General features: G+C 34.0%; 1 protein-coding gene across 1 annotated transcript; it reads left to right on the top strand.

The window, feature by feature from the left end:
- The first annotated feature begins 1,946 nt into the window (after nt 1-1,946).
- LOC132635954 (17.3 kDa class II heat shock protein-like) lies at nt 1,947-2,702 on the top strand. Its single transcript, XM_060352574.1, has one exon. The coding sequence runs from the start codon at nt 2,064-2,066 to the stop codon at nt 2,535-2,537; it is 474 nt and encodes a 157-aa protein (XP_060208557.1). The 5' UTR covers nt 1,947-2,063; the 3' UTR covers nt 2,538-2,702.
- The last annotated feature ends 15,620 nt before the right edge of the window (nt 2,703-18,322 follow it).

Here is an 18,322-nt window from a genome sequence, read left to right as displayed (position 1 = left end):
ACATTCTTGCTGAATATTTATTTTCTTCTCATGTATAGACGTATGCAGTTCAATTTTGGTTCTCCTACACAAATTTATTTCCTCCGTGCACTTTTACTTGTTCACTTTTGACTTTCACGTTCTTTAAGAATTAATAAATTCCACGTGGATATATGTCATAGTACTGAATATTTATTCTCTTCTCATGTATAAACGTATGCACTTCAATTTTAATTCTCTAACACATATTTATTCCCTCCGTGCACTTTTACTTGTTTACTTTTGACTTTTCACGTTCTTGCTGAATATTTATTCTCTTCTCATGTATACATGTACGCACTTCAATTTTAATTCTCTGACACATATTTATTTTCTCCGTGCACTTTTACTTGTTCACTTTTGACTTTTCACGTTGTTTAAGAATTAATAAATGAAGTACTCCCTCCGTCACATATTACTTGGCCACATTACTTGACTTTTCACGTTCTTTAAGAATTAATAAATGAAGTACTCCCTTCATCGCATATTACTTGGTCACATTACTATACTTGACTTTTCACGTTCTTTAAGAATTAATAAATGAAGTACTCCCTTCGTCCCATATTACTTGGCCACATTACTAAAAATATATGTCTATTTTTCTATTCTATATTTTTTTTATATTTATTATATATAAACGTCCAAGGTGGACGAACACAGCAACAATAAGTTGTACAAAAAACAACTGAAATTGTACTCTAAGCAAGGATTAACATGTGTATTTTTCAGAAGTTGAACATTAATTTTATCTCTTGTGTATTTACTTTTTAAGTCCCCACTGGTCCGCAGTGTCTTAATTGTCCTTTCATTTCCTTCATTTGGCATATACTCCTTCTATCTCAATTTAAGTAACTACGTTTGACTAGACACAGAATTTAAGAAATAAAGATAGACTTTCAAATCTTATGGTTCTAAATTAAAAATGTGTATAATATAATAAAATATCTTTTGAATCTTGTGATTATAAATTTTACATGTAAGATATTTGAATTGTCAAGTGACTAATTATAAAAAGAGGGGGACATAACCAAAATAAGACAGATTTTTTTTATTTAACAACAAACGCCCAAGGTGGATGAACACAGCAACAATAAGTTATACAAAAAGCAACTGAAATTATACTCTAAGCCGGGACTAACATGTGTACATGTCAGAAGTTTAACAGTAAAACTACCTCTTGTGTGTTTACTTTTTAAGTCTCCACGTGTCCACAGTATCTCAATTGTCCTTTCATTTCTTTCATTTGGCATATACTCCCTCTGTCTCAATTTAAGTGTCTACGTTTGACTAGATACGAAGTTTAAGAAATAAAGATATACTTTTGAATCTTGTGATTCTAAATTAAAAATATGTATAATATAATAAAATATCCTTTGAATCTTGTGATTATAAACATGACATGTAGGATATTTGAATTGTTAACTTACTAAATATAAAAAGAGGCGGACATGGCCAAAATAAGATAAATTTTAACAACAATTGAGAAATTAAAGCGAAAAATAAGAGGAAAAGAAAAAAATATGAAGACTCACTAAGGAGAATCGCAATATCCTTTACAAAATATACAAACTATAAAGACTAACTAAATTAAATAATCAAATTAATCATATTAAATCTCGTGCATTGCACTGCCATAGTTTGCTAGTCATAATATAAGGTGCATTTATCGTAATTAATCCTATATGATAATAATATCTTATCAATTCCAAAGTGACTTTTCAAACGAGCACTTGAGTAATTTCTTTTGATGGATGAATAACTCCAAGCCCTTAAAAAATGGAGAAATGAAAGAGAGAAACAATCGGCAAAGTTCTAGAAAATTGTAGAACAAGAAAAAAGTGAAGAGCAGAAGCTCCTAGAAAAATTTATCATTCTTCTTCTGTTTCTCTCGAGAAGTTTCTACATTTCTACTATATAACCTCCCCTTCTACCCCCAAACATCCCCTGCAATCAGAAACTAAACCCGATTTGAACAACTCCAAGCACAAAATAACACATTACAAAATTTTCTTAGGATTAAAACCAGTTGATCAAAGAAGAGGGAAATGGATTTCAGGCTAATGGGTACTGACACGCCACTCTTTCACACTCTCCAGCATATGATGGACGCCGCAGGTGACGATTCCGATAAGACCGTGAATGCCCCATCAAGGAACTACGTTCGTGACGCTAAGGCCATGGCTGCAACACCAGCAGACGTGAAAGAGTATCCAAATTCATACGTTTTTGTTGTAGACATGCCAGGGTTGAAGTCTGGAGATATAAAGGTGCAGGTGGAAGATGACAATGTGCTGATGATAAGTGGAGAAAGGAAGAGAGAGGAAGAGAAAGAAGGGGCTAAGTATATCAGAATGGAGAGAAGGGTTGGGAAACTCCTGAGGAAGTTTACTCTGCCGGAGAATGCAAATACTGATGCAATTTCTGCTGTTTGTCAAGATGGGGTTCTGACTGTCACTGTTCAGAAGTTTCCTCCTCCTGAACCAAAGAAACTGAAGACCATCGAGGTCAAAATTGCTTGAATGTAGAGGAGTAGGTGCTCTGTTTTTTATGCTTGATGGTAGTATGATGTAGTAATAAAGTGATAGACATCTAGGATTGCTGTTCTTTTCCTCTTTCTTCGTGTTTTCCATGTTTTGTCAACTACTATTATCAATGCGATGTGAGGGAACTATATGTTGTGTTAATATTGTTTGTTTCGTGAAATGCTTCTGGTATCGTGTTCTGTTCCCTCCATTGCCATCAAATGGCAATTACTTTTTCTTTACAAAAAATAGTACTAGCTTTTTTCTTTTCAATTCAATTTTAATTGAGGTGGGTGAGTCCATGAAAAACGGACGAGGGTCAAGGAGTATAAAGTGATGCCACTTTGGTAGGATTAGTAACATAAATGATAAATCCATTCAAAATATTGTACTTGTCATACATAAAATGGAGTAAGCTATAAGCCAAACATCATGGAACGATGGATTTGATGTAGGCGATATTAAACTTGTTTAATATCTGGACAATCAGTCTCATAATCCATTTTTGACACCCCAGGTGGACGGTGGAAAGATCTGTTTTTACATCCATTAACGAAAAAGTATCCATAGATTGAATAATTTGCGGGGTATTCAGTCCAATTGAAAGGCAGTAGAGACTTCGAAGGCCTTGGGATTCTTTGTTAAACTAGACGGCCGCACGGTTAGGCCCATAATCTATTTATGTGTATATAGTTGTGTTTGGATAGTAATAATAATAATAATAATAATAATAATAATAATAATAATAATAATAATAATATATATATATATATATATATATATATATTTGTTAATAAATATACATAAGTTTGTGCTATTTTTATGCATATATATTATGTTCAAAACACGAGTAATATAACATTGTAATTTGTGCTCTGTATTTAAAATTTTATTATATTAATGTTTTCTATGAATATGAAGTCGGTAAAATTTATTAATAATTTTTAAAAGAGAAGATTTATTTAAAAGAAAACTATTTTTCTCTTTTTGAGATAAAACAATAGCAATATTTAAGCATCAGTTGATAATTTCAATTTTAATTCGATTAATTTAAAGATGTAAAGTACCTATTATTTTTTATCAAATTTTGATTTGGATAATTCTAATTTAAATTGTTAAATTAATTTTGATTTTCTATTTAAATGAAGAATTACTATTTTTTTATTTTTGGTAAATATTCTCGATTTAGCTCATTTTACTTGTCATGTTGTCTATTGCGTGGTTTTTTAAGGGAACGTCAATTAGAATTATAATTTATCTTATTCATTATTTAATCTCCATTTGATATTATTTTTTCTTTTACGACATTAATCTCTTTTTACATTTATTAGTGTAAGAATAAAAATGAAAAAGTAATTAAATTCTATTTTATTTTAAAATATAAATATTTTAAGTATATTTATTTTAGTAAATATAACAAATAAATGACATGGCGGAATAGCAAATACAACAGTTCAATATCTAGATTAGATTTCGGGCTAATATAAAATAAATAAAAAATTGTATGGTTTGGCTACTTAACATTTTGAAGAAAAGCAATAATATGGGGTCTATATTTTTTGCTATAAAATAATTTCATTTGCTCCCATTAATGAGTTGATGTGCATGTGGCAATGAATTCATCATTATTGACTTAATGAGATACTTTGGAAATTACATGAGTATTGTTTGATTTTTTAATATGGGATGTATTCTTTTTTACATTATTTGTGTTTTTTAATATGGGGTTTACTTTTTTTTTTTTTTTATATTGCTTGATTTTGTTAATTTGGGGTTCATTTTTTTTCGTGAGTTTGGAGGTGGTGGGTTTCACTTTGTTTTTTCTTTTATATTGCTTGGTGTTTAGTATGGGGTCCACCCCCGCCCCCTCTTTTTTTTTAGTAAAATTTACACAAATAACTACCTTTTAACAGTTTCTAACAAGTTATAGCTATAAATTGAAGATTTACAATTCGTAACTGCTTTTGGCTGTATTTTAGTTGTATCTCGCGTTTTTAAATACAGTGAAATACAGCGAAATACAACGTGGCTGTTGAATAAAAAAAGGCTATATTTATGGCAATAAAAATCTTTTTCAAATTATATGGTAATTTATATTAATGGTTTCATGATTCACGCAAACCTCATGAGGTTCCATTACAGCTAATGTCTCTCTATCAAAATCACTTCATTCAAAAGTTTTTTGCTGGTTTTTTCGCATTCGGTTGCATTTCGCGTTTTTAAAATACACGAAAATACAAAATTTGGCGGAGTAAAAATAGGTTGTATTTATGGAACATATTCTCTTCTTTCATTTTAAATGATAAGTCAAATTAAATCAACCATGTATCACGCATAACGGCTGAAGTTCCATAACAACTCATGTTTCTCTCTCCAAATTACTCCATTCCAAACTTTTAGAAATACTTCCAAATACAGAAAAATATACACAGGAATACAATGAAATATGATTGATTGTTTAAGAAATATAAAATTGTAGTATGCGTATATACAATGGAATACAATGAAATGTATTAGAAGTTATTTCGTAAATTAGAAATACATTGAAATATAGCGAAATATACTGAAACAGTACACTGAAATATACTGAAATATATTGAAACAGTACATTGAAATATAGCGAAATACACAAAAATATACTGAAACACCACAATCACAAACCCTACCGAACCACCACAACAACTGGAAAAACCCTCCTCCTTCCTTCACCGCCTTTCTTCCGATCCACCATCCTGCTTCACTCGAAAAACCCTACCGAACCACCACAACAAACTGGAAAAAACCTCTTCCTTCCTCCGCCGCCTTTCTTCGATCCACCACTGTCCTCCTCCACTCCAAAATCCATACTAAACCACCACCAAAAACCATTAATACATGAAGCATATGGAGTTCAGGTCTGAAGAACTAGAAGCTTAAGGTTTTTTACGAGTTTGGAGATGGAGATGGTAGTAATAGTGGTGGTGGTAGTGGTGGCTCCGGTGAAACCCACTTCTCCCTCTTTTTCAGATCTGAGTGTATTCTCAAATTTGGGGTCGTTCCACCACCGTCGCTGCCACCTCATCATCATCAACAACAGGAGCAATGGCAGCGGCATCGACGGCTTTAGCAGCCGCCGGAGTAAAGTCATGGTTGTTATTCGACTAGGAAGCAGCAACAACTTGTGCAACAACGACGTTGCTACAGTTTCTACGAGCTTTAACGCTCATGTTACACCTTGAAAATTTCCCCGCGAGCGTACAATGGATAGGATAACAAAGGGCATAGCGTGTACGATGTTTTTAATAAGAAGGGAACGACGTTTGACGACCCTAAGTAAGATTCCAAAGGCAATTGCAATAAGAGGTAGGTTATGCTCCATGATGACTAAATATAGGTTATGAAAATGTGGAAAGTTTCAGATTTGCACTTTGGCCAATTGATCGTAAAATGAAATACGGACCGTAAAGTAGTTTACGGGCCGTAAACTGCCATGTCGTATTTCAACTTCCAAAACTTCAACTTTCTGTCAAATGCTTGAATGGTTAAAGACGACTTGAAATACGGACCGTAAACTGAAATACGGCCCGTAAACTGTGTTCGTAAATCACCATGTCTCAGCCTGACTTTCTGGTTCTGTTATGATTAAATATGTCCACGAAATAGGGCCCGTAAACTGGAATACGGACCGTAAACTGAGTTTACGACCACTGTTGCACTTTCGACGTCTGTTCATTTCATATCAGATTTTGGGTTATTAAAAGGGGGACCAAGTTTACTATTTCATTTCCACATTTCACCCCTTCTCTCTAAAACATCTCTCTAAATTTATTCCACAAGAATTCAAGGATTATTAGTGATCAACAACATAAACCAAGTGAATCAAGTGTAAGAAAACCCATTAAAGATCATACAAGTCAAGAAATCTCATTGGAGATGAACTAGGGTTTTTGCTCAAGTGGAGTATTATCAACCAAGGCTTGTTCCTACGACATCTAAGGTAAGATTTATGATATTTCTATGTTGTTTAAGGTATTTGAGAGTTGAAATACTTGGATTGTAGAAGGGTATAGAAAAATGGGTCATGAATGTGAAATAGTGCCATTTTGAGAAATAGCTTAACTTGAGTTACGATTCTTGATGTGTTGTGATGTAAATATGTTATAAATGATGTTGAGAACATGAGATGAGAAATGTGTGAGAATAGACGTCGTCGTACGTTATGGCCATGGATATGGATGATTGAAAGTAAGTCTAGAATACGGATAATGTGGATGAATAATGACTATCGTTATAGTATTGTGAATGTATTATTGACGTTTGAGAGTTGATATACGCTATAGAGGAATGTCGTATAAATAGAGGAGACGTTGCCCGATTTTCTCTAGTTTTTGTCATGTATGCTAGCTATCGATTCTAATGATAGTATGACTTTAATGAAGGTAGAGAATTGAGCTTCGGAGGAGAACGTGCAAGTGTAGAATAGTTTAACGGAAAGGTATGTAAGGCTAACCCTTCTTTCATAAGGCATGGTTCTTTGGCCAAACGTCTAAATCTTCTATAAGACTATGATATCTTTCAAATGATTTGATCTTCCGAGCTTGTAAGCTCACGATTCTTGATACACTACGATTGTATTAAGTTCCTCGTATGACGAGTAAGCCTATAAAGATAGATGTGATGAATGATGATAATAGTGACAGTGATATGGAAGACGACTATGGTGGTAATAACGATGACGATAACGATGCCGACGATGATAGTAATTATAATAGCAAAGATGTTTATGAGCTATTGTGTATATGTATCTATGTATGACTATTAAGGAACCCCGAGCTTATGAGGCCGGGTAGGGTATGTAAATAAATATGTATATGATTATGTAATGCGCGCACACCTCTGCAGATGGTACGGATAACCCTGACGCCTTGGTAGGGCCAGGTAGATATAACCCTGACGCCTTGTTAGGGCCAGGTAGATATAACCCTGACGCCTTGGTAGGGCCAGGTAGATGTAACCCTGACGCCTTGGTAGGGCCAGGTATGTGTAACCTTGAGCCTTGGTTGGCCAAGTATGTATGAAACACCGATCCGGCATGGTCGGGTATGCTATGTAAATGCTATGTATATGATATAGATACGATATGAATGTGAATAAGGGTATGTATAAGAATACGAGTACAAATATGGAACGGATACAATTATGCATACGGATATGGATGTATGTACACAATACGCATTAGATATGGAAAGTTCCTATGAAAGGCAAGTAAGTGCTTATGACGATGATATTACTATCTCCCATCCCGTGTTATCTTTCATGTTGCTTATTATGCTTCTACATTGATATTGATCCTGCTTTACATACTCAGTACATTCTTCGTACTGACGTCCTTTTGTTTGTGGACGCTGCGTCATGCCCGCAGGTGCACAGGGAGACAGGATTGATCCATAGCTACATTCTCAGGGACTACATAGCGGAGCTCCATTTCATTCGGAGCTATAGTTTTTGGGTACTTATTCTTTTGTGTACATAATTATGGGCATAGCGGGGTCCTGTCCCGCTTAGGTGATATGACATACTCTCCTTAGAGGCTCGTAGACATGTGTACGTGGTTAGATGTGTTAGGCCTTGTCGGCCTATATTTTGTATATCATTTTGTTAGCCTTGTCGGCTCATGTACATTGACGTGGTATAGAGGCCAATGATGATATAAAGGCATTGTTGTCCTATGGGACTAGTATGACTGATGAATAGAAATGTATGTTTAATTATGTGGCTCACCTAGATGTAAGTGTAAGTGCAAGCCAAGGGTTGCCCGGGTGGGCTAGCACCGGGCGCTCGTCGCGGCCCCCTAAACGGGTCGTGACAGCTCAGTTGCCTCACGAAGTTTGGCTGAAGGAGAAGAGAGGTCGGAGATAGAGAAAGGGAGGGAGAGAGGCAGCAGTGAGGGGAAGGGGAGAGAGGAGAGAGAATGTTTTTAGGGTTTGGAGAAGATGATAAATCTTAAATATTTAGTGAGGGAGAATAGAGAGGTATATGTATTTCAAAAGTTATTGGACCAGTTATGAAATGTAATTTTGGAAAAATAAAGCTACAAAAATTAAATAAAAAATAAGGTAGTTATTATTCATAAACAAGTCTTAGAGATAGCTATGACAAGTAAATTTTCCTTTTTTTTGTATATTGCTTGGTGTTTAGCATGGGGTCCACCCTTCTTTTTTTTTTTTATGGACAGCGGACGACAAAAAAGTGAGCAAACTCACTCTTCTATATAGTTACTAGATATAATATGCCCGTGCAAGCACGGGCCCAACAATTTACGTTATTAATTATTATACTTCTATTTGTTCGAGCAGTTATTTAATACTTTTATTTGTTCAAGCAAGAACATACTATTTGTTTTTGTTTTGTCAGATATAAGGACACAAGTCACATTCAACTTTAGGCTATATTATGTTAGCTTCTTGCAATTGAAAAGGGCAAGGATCGATGGCTATGCAGATGCAAAATCGTCACAGATCATACTGGTTTCTAGGTGAATACCTACGGCAAAGTACAGAAATTCAGGTAACCATTTTTTTTTTGTGCGCGGAACCACACTTTTTTTGGTTGAACATTAATACACACGTGTCGGGGAAAAAAAGAATATTAAGACATGCATCAACCCAAGCTAATAACGTTTTCCCCTTCTTTTTCTTTTCTTTTTGCCCTTCAAAATTTTCATTTGGTCTCAAATTGTATAAATAAAAGTTATAGGTCCTTCTACATGAGGTTTCCAGCGTCTCACATAATTAAAGAAAAAAGTAGGAAACATTGTCAAATGTGTTATATATTTATTAAGCAACAAAAGCTCATATCTTCAAAGCAGTTTTGTTACTTGGCCAAGCTACTAAGAGAAGGAAAATACTCTTATCTTCCATGACAGAAGCTTATTGCATACTGGGTATATGGTGATGCATTCACTTGGAAGATCGGTCACTTTATCACTTACCTTATCATAAGCTTCCTCTTTAAACTCTTCGACAAACATATCAGAACCTGTCAATTACATGAAAAAGCCAAGCAAGATATTTTGTCTAGTTTATCATTAAAATAACCTTGGTACTAAATAGGGAAAAGCTGGATTTGGTATACAATATTACCAAGCTTTTGTATGGAATTATAATGGGAAAAATGTTGGGAAAAATGTAGTGTAGGTCAAAAGTAGTAGATAAAACTGATTATACAACTATGTTCAAAAAGTCTCACAATATAGATTAAGAGACAGATTTAGGATTATGAATGGGAAATTTGTACTTGTTTGATGTTATTCCACCAATTTAAGAATTTGAAATTTAAAGGTTCTGCCTTCAGTAAAGCATAAATTCAAAATGTAACTAAAAATTAATAACAGAGAAGAACCAAGGATCTTCACAAATCAGTAAATAATTATAGGAATACTCGAGGAAATGATAATTCATTAAACCTCAAAATACATTTATTTCCAACTTCAAATTCATTCAAATAACATTCTTATTTCAAAAATAAGCATATCATTATTTTCTAGTCTCACATAAAATTTCTAAAGCGCAAAAATTCTCTTTGCAGGGAGTTTCACTGTTTGCTCAAGCATATTGATCTAAATGTTTGAAACATAGGTGATAGGACCATGTGCTACTTTCTAATCTTTCTTACATGCTTTTCATAACTCAAATCGAAGCAATGACGTCAAATGAATATGCATTGTGGTTTCAATGTGAGCTGGACACCACCGGACAAAATAAATGCGTAAGACTCAATTAGGTGGTGAAACTTACCTGGTGCACAAGAATATGAGAAATAGTTGTCTCAAGGGATGAGCTTCTAACAGCTTCACCATGACTAATAATTGCATTCAACCAGCAGCTTCTTCTTCGACTCATTTTTTAGAGCTTGATAATTTATGATCGACAGAGTGATTTTGGGAACTGACAATGAATGCATGTTGCAGCTTAAATTGGCAGCACCAACTATGTAAAAATCCTAGGCCAAATCCAGATATTAAAACTCTTTTCGTGGATCATTCTTGTGGACAATCAAATGGTGCTCGAGCACCAGTGCCAAAACCAGGCAGCTTCCCTCCTCTTGGTGCACATGGGTTTGGTTTTTTGTACAGCTTAATTCCTACTTATGTTTAACATCTAAGAGTTCTGCTTATTCTGTTACAAACTTTTTTCAGCCTTTCCAACCTGGCCAGCACCCGTGGCAGCTCCTCTTGCTAGGTGGATGTCCAACCCGCCCAATGCCGCTCATCCAACAGTTTCTGGTGGACCTATGGGTCTTGGTCCTTCATCTATTCCAGGAATCACCTAAGGGTATTTATATGAGGTGAAAGGCTATTTTTTTTTAAGTAAGCAAGTGAAAATCACGGTGTCCTATGGATATATGTAGGCACTTGGTGTTATCTTTTGTATTAAGCATTTTGATTGTTACAAATCAGTCTTCTCATGCTGATGGCATTTATGAGTATGTTCAGATATGCAATCGTGAATGAACAAAGGCTTAAAATGTCCAACAATCAGTCATCACCTGGAAGATGATTTCTCCACACCACCAGCAAATATATTTGTCAAGTGTATCTTCACCTAGCGGCAGTCTTGACTTCTTAAGTAGAATCCACTTAGAAAGCGGTGCCTCATCTTCTGTATCTACTTGTTCTGGCAAAAGAGCCTGCAAACAAAAGAAATTATAGAAATTTCTAGTTCCCTTTTAATAAACCATTCACTTAATTTAGTAAATTCATTTACTTAATGAAAGACGACATTCAGCAAAATTAGATCTGTCAACAGCAGGAATACCCAATTTTAACCCTCCATTTGGTACTTCCTTGAGTATCAATCGTATAAATAGTATTAAAAAAAGAACCACGCCTCTCAACTTTCATGATGCGAGCAAGCGAAGCAAAACACAAAGTCTCTAGATTTAAAATTGCATAACTTCACAAAGTATCAAGAGCATAGATACCATGAGAAAAAATAACGCGCCTCCACTTTTATGATTCGAGCAAGGAAAGCGAACACACAATCTCTAGATTTAAAATTTCACAAACCATTGGGTCATGAAACTCAAAGCTAGCAAATGTTTTGGGCTACGATGGGGCATAAAACCAAATCCTATTTCTAATTACAATGGTTCACTTTCCTCGATTAATTTCTCCTGGCATTCTTCAAGGCCAATAAATGTTCTATTACTTTATTAGGTAATGGAAATGTTTCCAAAATTCTCGAATGGACATATCCTAATAGCTTCCAATAAACCCCTACTCCATCCAGCTTTCCACAAAATATTGAAGATGGCAGAGAAGCAAAAGATCTGGGAAGGGAGAAAGATTAAGTAGCAGCAAGTTGGCAACAATGATTAATCAGTGAAAGACAGACATATGCGTAAAATAGAATTTGGCCACTTCCATAAATGATACTCCTATGATAATCAAGTACTAAGCAAGCAAGCATCTTAATTTTAACATAACTATTGAGTTTGTGCTAAGAATCAAACTGAAGTAATATGGCAAATGCATCATCTTTAGAAAAACTAAATGTGCTTTTGTCACTTTGTTAATTGTCATGTACATATCTTCTGAGTTGTCAGTCTTGGTATTCTTAGTTAGAGATGTTTCAAGAAAAACAGAGAAAGGTTGCATTCAGTAGACAGCATACACTGATACATACATACATATTGAATCTTAAAAAATCCCAATAAATTTGCATAAATTGCAAAGAAAACAGAACTATGGAAAAGCACAAATCTGACAATGGATAATTTTACCAAAAGGGCTAAAGGTATCTTCAAGCCGATGGTCTATAACTTCTCATGATAAACCTACGACGCCTCTATATACGACATGTCACGACCCAACTAGGGGTCGCGACGAGTACCCGATACTTGTACCGAGCACCCCTTATCTATCATTTTACCTCTATTTCCGAGTGGGCCGTATGAACTATACCATATCTTTTTTTTTGTTACTTAACAGTAACATTAGTAGCATAATTATAAACATAGGCTAATAAACTTTGCTAGCACAGTATACCGCGACAAGGACAATCAAAAGTACAAAACATCTAACTGTACATATTTGTCTACGAGCCTCTAAACAAAGTACACATATACATAGTAGGGGTCGGATTCTGCCGTGCCTGAATATATACACAAAATAGTACCAAGGAACTGAGGCTCCGGAACAACTGGAGCGCTGCCAAGTACTGCTGATAGAGCTCCTAGGAATCAAATCCGCCTACCTGCTGACCTGCGCGGCATGAAACGCAGCGTCCACAAGAAGGGACGTCAGTACGAATAGTGTACCGAGTATGTAAGGCATGGAAGGTAATACAAACAGAAACATAAAGTATGAATAACAGTATCATGGGATCATCGGACATATAATGAGATAAGAAATAACCTGTACATAGGAATACCCTTTCAGGCCGGATACCATGCATGCTTGTCTTTCCCTTTTTAGAAACATTTCTTTTCCATAGACATAGAAAATAGAGCTTATATCATGTCATGTGTTATCATATCATATCGTATCGTATCATATCATATCATAGCTTATCATGTTATATCATATCATGTTATATCGTATCATGTCATATCATATCATGTTATATCGTATCATGTCATATCATATCATGTATATCATAGCACCGAACAACGTCGGCTCGCCCACATTGCGCCGAAATACGCCGGCTCGCCCATATATCCCGCGTCCGGGCATCCCACGTCCGGGATGATAACGCCAGCTGACCAGGTGGCAATGAAACATGTGTCCCTTCCCATCCCCCATGTACATATTCATATCTCGTATACATATGTCATATAAGCATGCAGGAGAGCCCAAAGAAAATCATGTATCTATCGGAGTGACGTAAGGTCGGTGACCTCCGATTACATTATGGAATAACCGTGATCGCTTTGTCTCACCTTGAAGGAACGAGTATTTTTAAGGCGAGACTATCAACGGAGAATAGCGTTGAAAGAAACATAGAATGAAGTCATGGATGTCATAGAAATCAATTCATCTGCTTTGGAATCATTAGAAGATAGTGTCATAACCAAGGAATGGAATTAAAGATCAAGAACTAGTTTGATACTTTCATACTCATATTGAATCCTTGGCTTAAGACTCTTAGTCATGGAATCATTCTTGTCATACTTATCATAGGCATATTCTCTTTCTTAACATCATCGTTATCATTATCATCATAGATGTATTCTCATTAGGATAGTTACAGTACTTATCGTTTGATAAACGGAACAAGGATCAAAAGTTTTCTTTGGATTCTACTCCAAAATAAGTCAAACGGAACAATAAGGAAAATCCGGGAACAATAGGCCCACCTCGGATCAAATGAGGCGGCGTACCAAATTTACGTACATTACATTTCATGACGTCACTTGTGAGGGTTTTAAGGTAGTCGGGTCCTATTTATGCAAGTTCTAGATGTTTAGGAAGTTTTTCCAACATTTCACACAATTTCTAATTCAATTCTACTGAATGAAAAAGGGGTAACTTTAGGTGCGGATTCCGGAGAATAGAGTTGTCCCCGAGGCTCGTATCCAACCTAGTATACCTAAGACATGCCAAGGAAGAAAGAGTAAAACCTTACATACCTTTTTCCGCTCCTTATGCTACTCCAAATTCAAGTTGCAAATCCGCCAAAATCTACAATTTGGTCACATTTACCAAACATTGATTAGAGCATTTAGAAGTTGAATCTTAAGATAACACTTGTCTACCGAAATTTCGGCAGCACTTCCCCTGTAAATACACCATCCCCAAAATTCAACTTAGCCAATTCTTAATCAACAACAATCCGGGAATTTAACCCGGCCAAACTATCAACATAATGTCAACAACCATACTAACAATTTCAATAATCAACCCAAGATACATTCTAACACTTCAATTAACATACTACTTCCTTCAAGACTTTCCAACTCCAATAAAAACAATAACAACCTTATAATTTATATTCCAACAACACCATACTAATATCATTGCCTTCCATACATGTAAGAACATTGTATTCAATTAACATACTCTCTAAAACAAGTCTCCAACTACAACAACTTCACTAAGCTCATTAGGCTTTCATTTGCAATATAAAATCCACAACACAACAACCAACATACTAAATAAAACTTGCTCACCATTCCTTCATAATTCACCAAATATACACGGCTATACATGTGATATACAACTCACGGCCAACATCATACACACATGGCTACAACTTCACTAAAATCATCCAACTTCCATTATTAACATAGCATTCATTACAACCACAACTAACCACGAGATAAAATGATTAAGACATGATTCCTACACACACACACATGCACGGCCACACCCCTATATTCATATTCCTCATGAATTTCATCCATTGTTGTACACTACAACATGCACCAATATCCATAACATATAAAGAAAGGAGAAGAATGAATTCTTACCTTTTTCCTTAACTTCCCACTTAGTTAAGACTTGTAACTTGCAAGAATATGAATTTCTCTTGTTCCAAGAACCACTCCACCTTGCTAGGAACCCTTCAATTGGTAGAAAATGATTTTTGAAGAAAACAATTTCCAAGGTTGTGTTGAATTTTGCTTTGGCCGAATGGGCTTGGAGATTTATCTCCTTCTTCTCTTCTTGAAACTTCTTGAAGTTTCTAGGAAATATTATGAGGATAAAGATGAATTAGTCATCTTTTAAATCTTGTCCATTAAGCTTTTAATTGGGCCTAAGCCCACCCACTTGGACGGCCAACATGGTCCAATGACCCAAGCCCATTTTTTTTTTTGTTCTATTTTGCACTTCATGAAAAATAAATTTTTCCGAATTCCAAATTTACCCTTCGTCTTCCTCCATATTTCCACGAGTCATGTTGCGAATTTCCCTTTATACCCTTGACCTTTCTCACTTCAAAATTCTTCATAAACAACTCATATGCCAAACAAAAATAAAAATGAAGCCTTGTTTGTCATCTTCCCGCGATTATCTTGAGTTATCCGATTGCACAAAAATGCGGGATATAACACGACAATCTCTAGATAATGGTTTTTCATCACGAATTCTGAAATTGAACAAAGCACCTACTCTTCCAATAAAAACCCTAGAAATTAACTTAGTTGAAATCAAAATAAAACTGGACTTGGCAATATGACTATGTATCTAAATATTAGCTTTAGATGTTTGATGAAAATTATAACTAAACTTTTTTGTGAACCAAATTGAGATGATCTTCAAAGTAACAGTTAAAAGACAAAGAATCTCGAATATCCATTATCAAAATGGTATCAAAGTCAAAATCAATACTCAATATTTTTTATCATTCTTTTTCACCAAGAAAACTTCAAAAACAAATACTTGAAAATTGCAGCAACGGTCTGAGCTAGATGATATGAGCGAAAATTACACTATATTTTTCTACTAAAAGCTTCTTGATTTGCTGATAGATTTTTTTTTTTTTACAAAAAGTGGCGTGTGAAGAAGGTGATTATACTGTTTTTTTTAGTATCTTACTAAGAAGGGGAGAAGCTTGTGGGTTTGGCTAAAAAGAAGAAGCTTATCGGTTTGGTTAAAATATAAAAAGAAGCTTCTAGGTTTGGTTAAAATGTCATCATTGCCCTTAGACGGACGACGATCCCAGCTTCCACTCATGCTTCTATAGTAGTAGAAACTAGATGGCGTATGCCCGTGCGCAATACTTTGGATTATAGTGTATCTATGTGTATGTAGTTGTGTTTGGATAGTGATAATATATATATATTTTATATTGCTAATAAGCATACATAAGTTTTCACTGTTTATATATATATATATATATATATATATATATATATATTATGTTCAAAATACGATTAATATAACATTGTAGTTTGTGCTCCGTATCCAAAACTTTATTATATTAGTGTTTGCTACGAATACAAAGTTGGCAAAAATTTATTAATACTTTTTAAAAGAGAAAACTTGTTTAAAAGGAAATTATTTTCCTCTCTTTGAGATAAAACAATAGCAATATTTAAGCATCAGTTGATATTTTGAATTTTAATTCGATTAATTTAAAGGTGTAAAATATTCTATTGTTAATGTATGTAGATTGGACCTAAACAATACTTATTATTTTTTATCAAATTTTGATTTGGATAATTCTAATTTAAATTATTAAATTAATTTTACATGTTTAAAACGAAACAAAGTAGAAATTTGATTTTCTATTTAAACGAAGAACTACTATTTTTAAATTTTTGGTAAATATTCTTGGTTTAGCTCATTTTACTTGTCATGTTGTCTTTTGCACGGTTTTTTAAAAAAACTTCAATTAGAATTATAATTTGACTAATTTACCTTATTAATTATTTGATCTCCATTTACTATTATTTTTTATTTTACGACATTAATCTCTTTTCACATTTATTAGAGTAAGGAAAAAATGAAAAAGTAATTAAATTCAATCTTATTTTAAAATATAAATATTTTAAGTTATATTTATTTTAATAAATATAACTAATAAATGACATGACAGAATAGCAAATACAACAGTTAAATATCTAAATTAGATCTCAGGCTAATATAAGAAACGAAAGGAAATTGTATGGTTTGACTACTTAACCTTTTGAAGAAAAGCAATGTTTTTGTTGTACAATAATTTTATTTGTTCCCACTAATGAGTTGATACGCATGTGGCAATGAATCCACCATTATTGACTTAATGGGGATACTTTTGGGAATTACATGAATATTGTTTGATTTTTTATGCATATATATACACACACACACTATGTTCAAAACACAGTTAATATAAGAAAAGAAAGGAAATTGTATGGTTTAGCTAATTAACCTTTTGAAGAAAAACAATAATATGGGGTATATATATATATAGACACACACACACACTATGTTCAAAACACGGTTAATATAAGAAAAGAAAGGAAATCGTATGGTTTGACTACTTAACCGTTTGAAGAAAAGCAATAATTTGGGGTCCATGTTTTATGCTATACAATAATTTCATTTGCTCCTACTAATGGTTTGATACGCATGTGGCAATGAATGCACCATTATTGACTTAATGGGGATACTTTGAGAATTACATGAATATTGTTTGATTTTTTAATATGGGGTGCACAATTCTTTTTTGACATGGCTTATTTTTTTAATATGGGATCCATTTTTATTTTTATTTTATATTGCTTGATTTTTTTAATATGGGATTCATTTTTTTTTTCATGAGTTTGGAGATAGTGGGATCCACTTTTTTTTCCTTCTTTTTTTTTTAAATATTAATTGGTGTTTTTAGTATGGGGTTCAAAAGAAAGAAAATTGTATGGGTTGGCTACTTAACCTTTTGAAGAAAAGCAATAATATGGGATCCATGTTTTTATGTTGTACAATAATTTCATTTGCTCCTACTAATGGGTTGATACGCATGTGGCAATGAATCCACCATTATTGACTTAATGGGGATACTTCGAGAATTACATGAATATTGTTTAATTTTTTAATATGGGATGCACGTTTTTTTTTTTTTGATATTGCTTGATTTTTTAATATGGGGTCCACTTTTTTTATGAATTTGAAGATAGTGGGATTCACTTTTTTCCTTCTTTGTTTTTTAATGTTAATTGGTGTTTTAAATATGGAGCTCACTGTTTTTTTTTTTAGGGAGATGGACGACGAAGCATGAGTATATACCCAAGCTTCTATATAGTAATAAAATAAAAGTAAAAATAAAATATGATTTCCCCTTTTTATTTGCATAGGGGTCACATCCAATGATGTAGGA

This window comes from Lycium barbarum, chromosome 4, assembly GCF_019175385.1.
Source record: "Lycium barbarum isolate Lr01 chromosome 4, ASM1917538v2, whole genome shotgun sequence".
Lineage (NCBI taxonomy): Eukaryota > Viridiplantae > Streptophyta > Magnoliopsida > Solanales > Solanaceae > Lycium > Lycium barbarum.
Note: the sequence above shows the minus strand (reverse complement) of the source record. Positions and strands in the feature narration are given on the sequence as shown.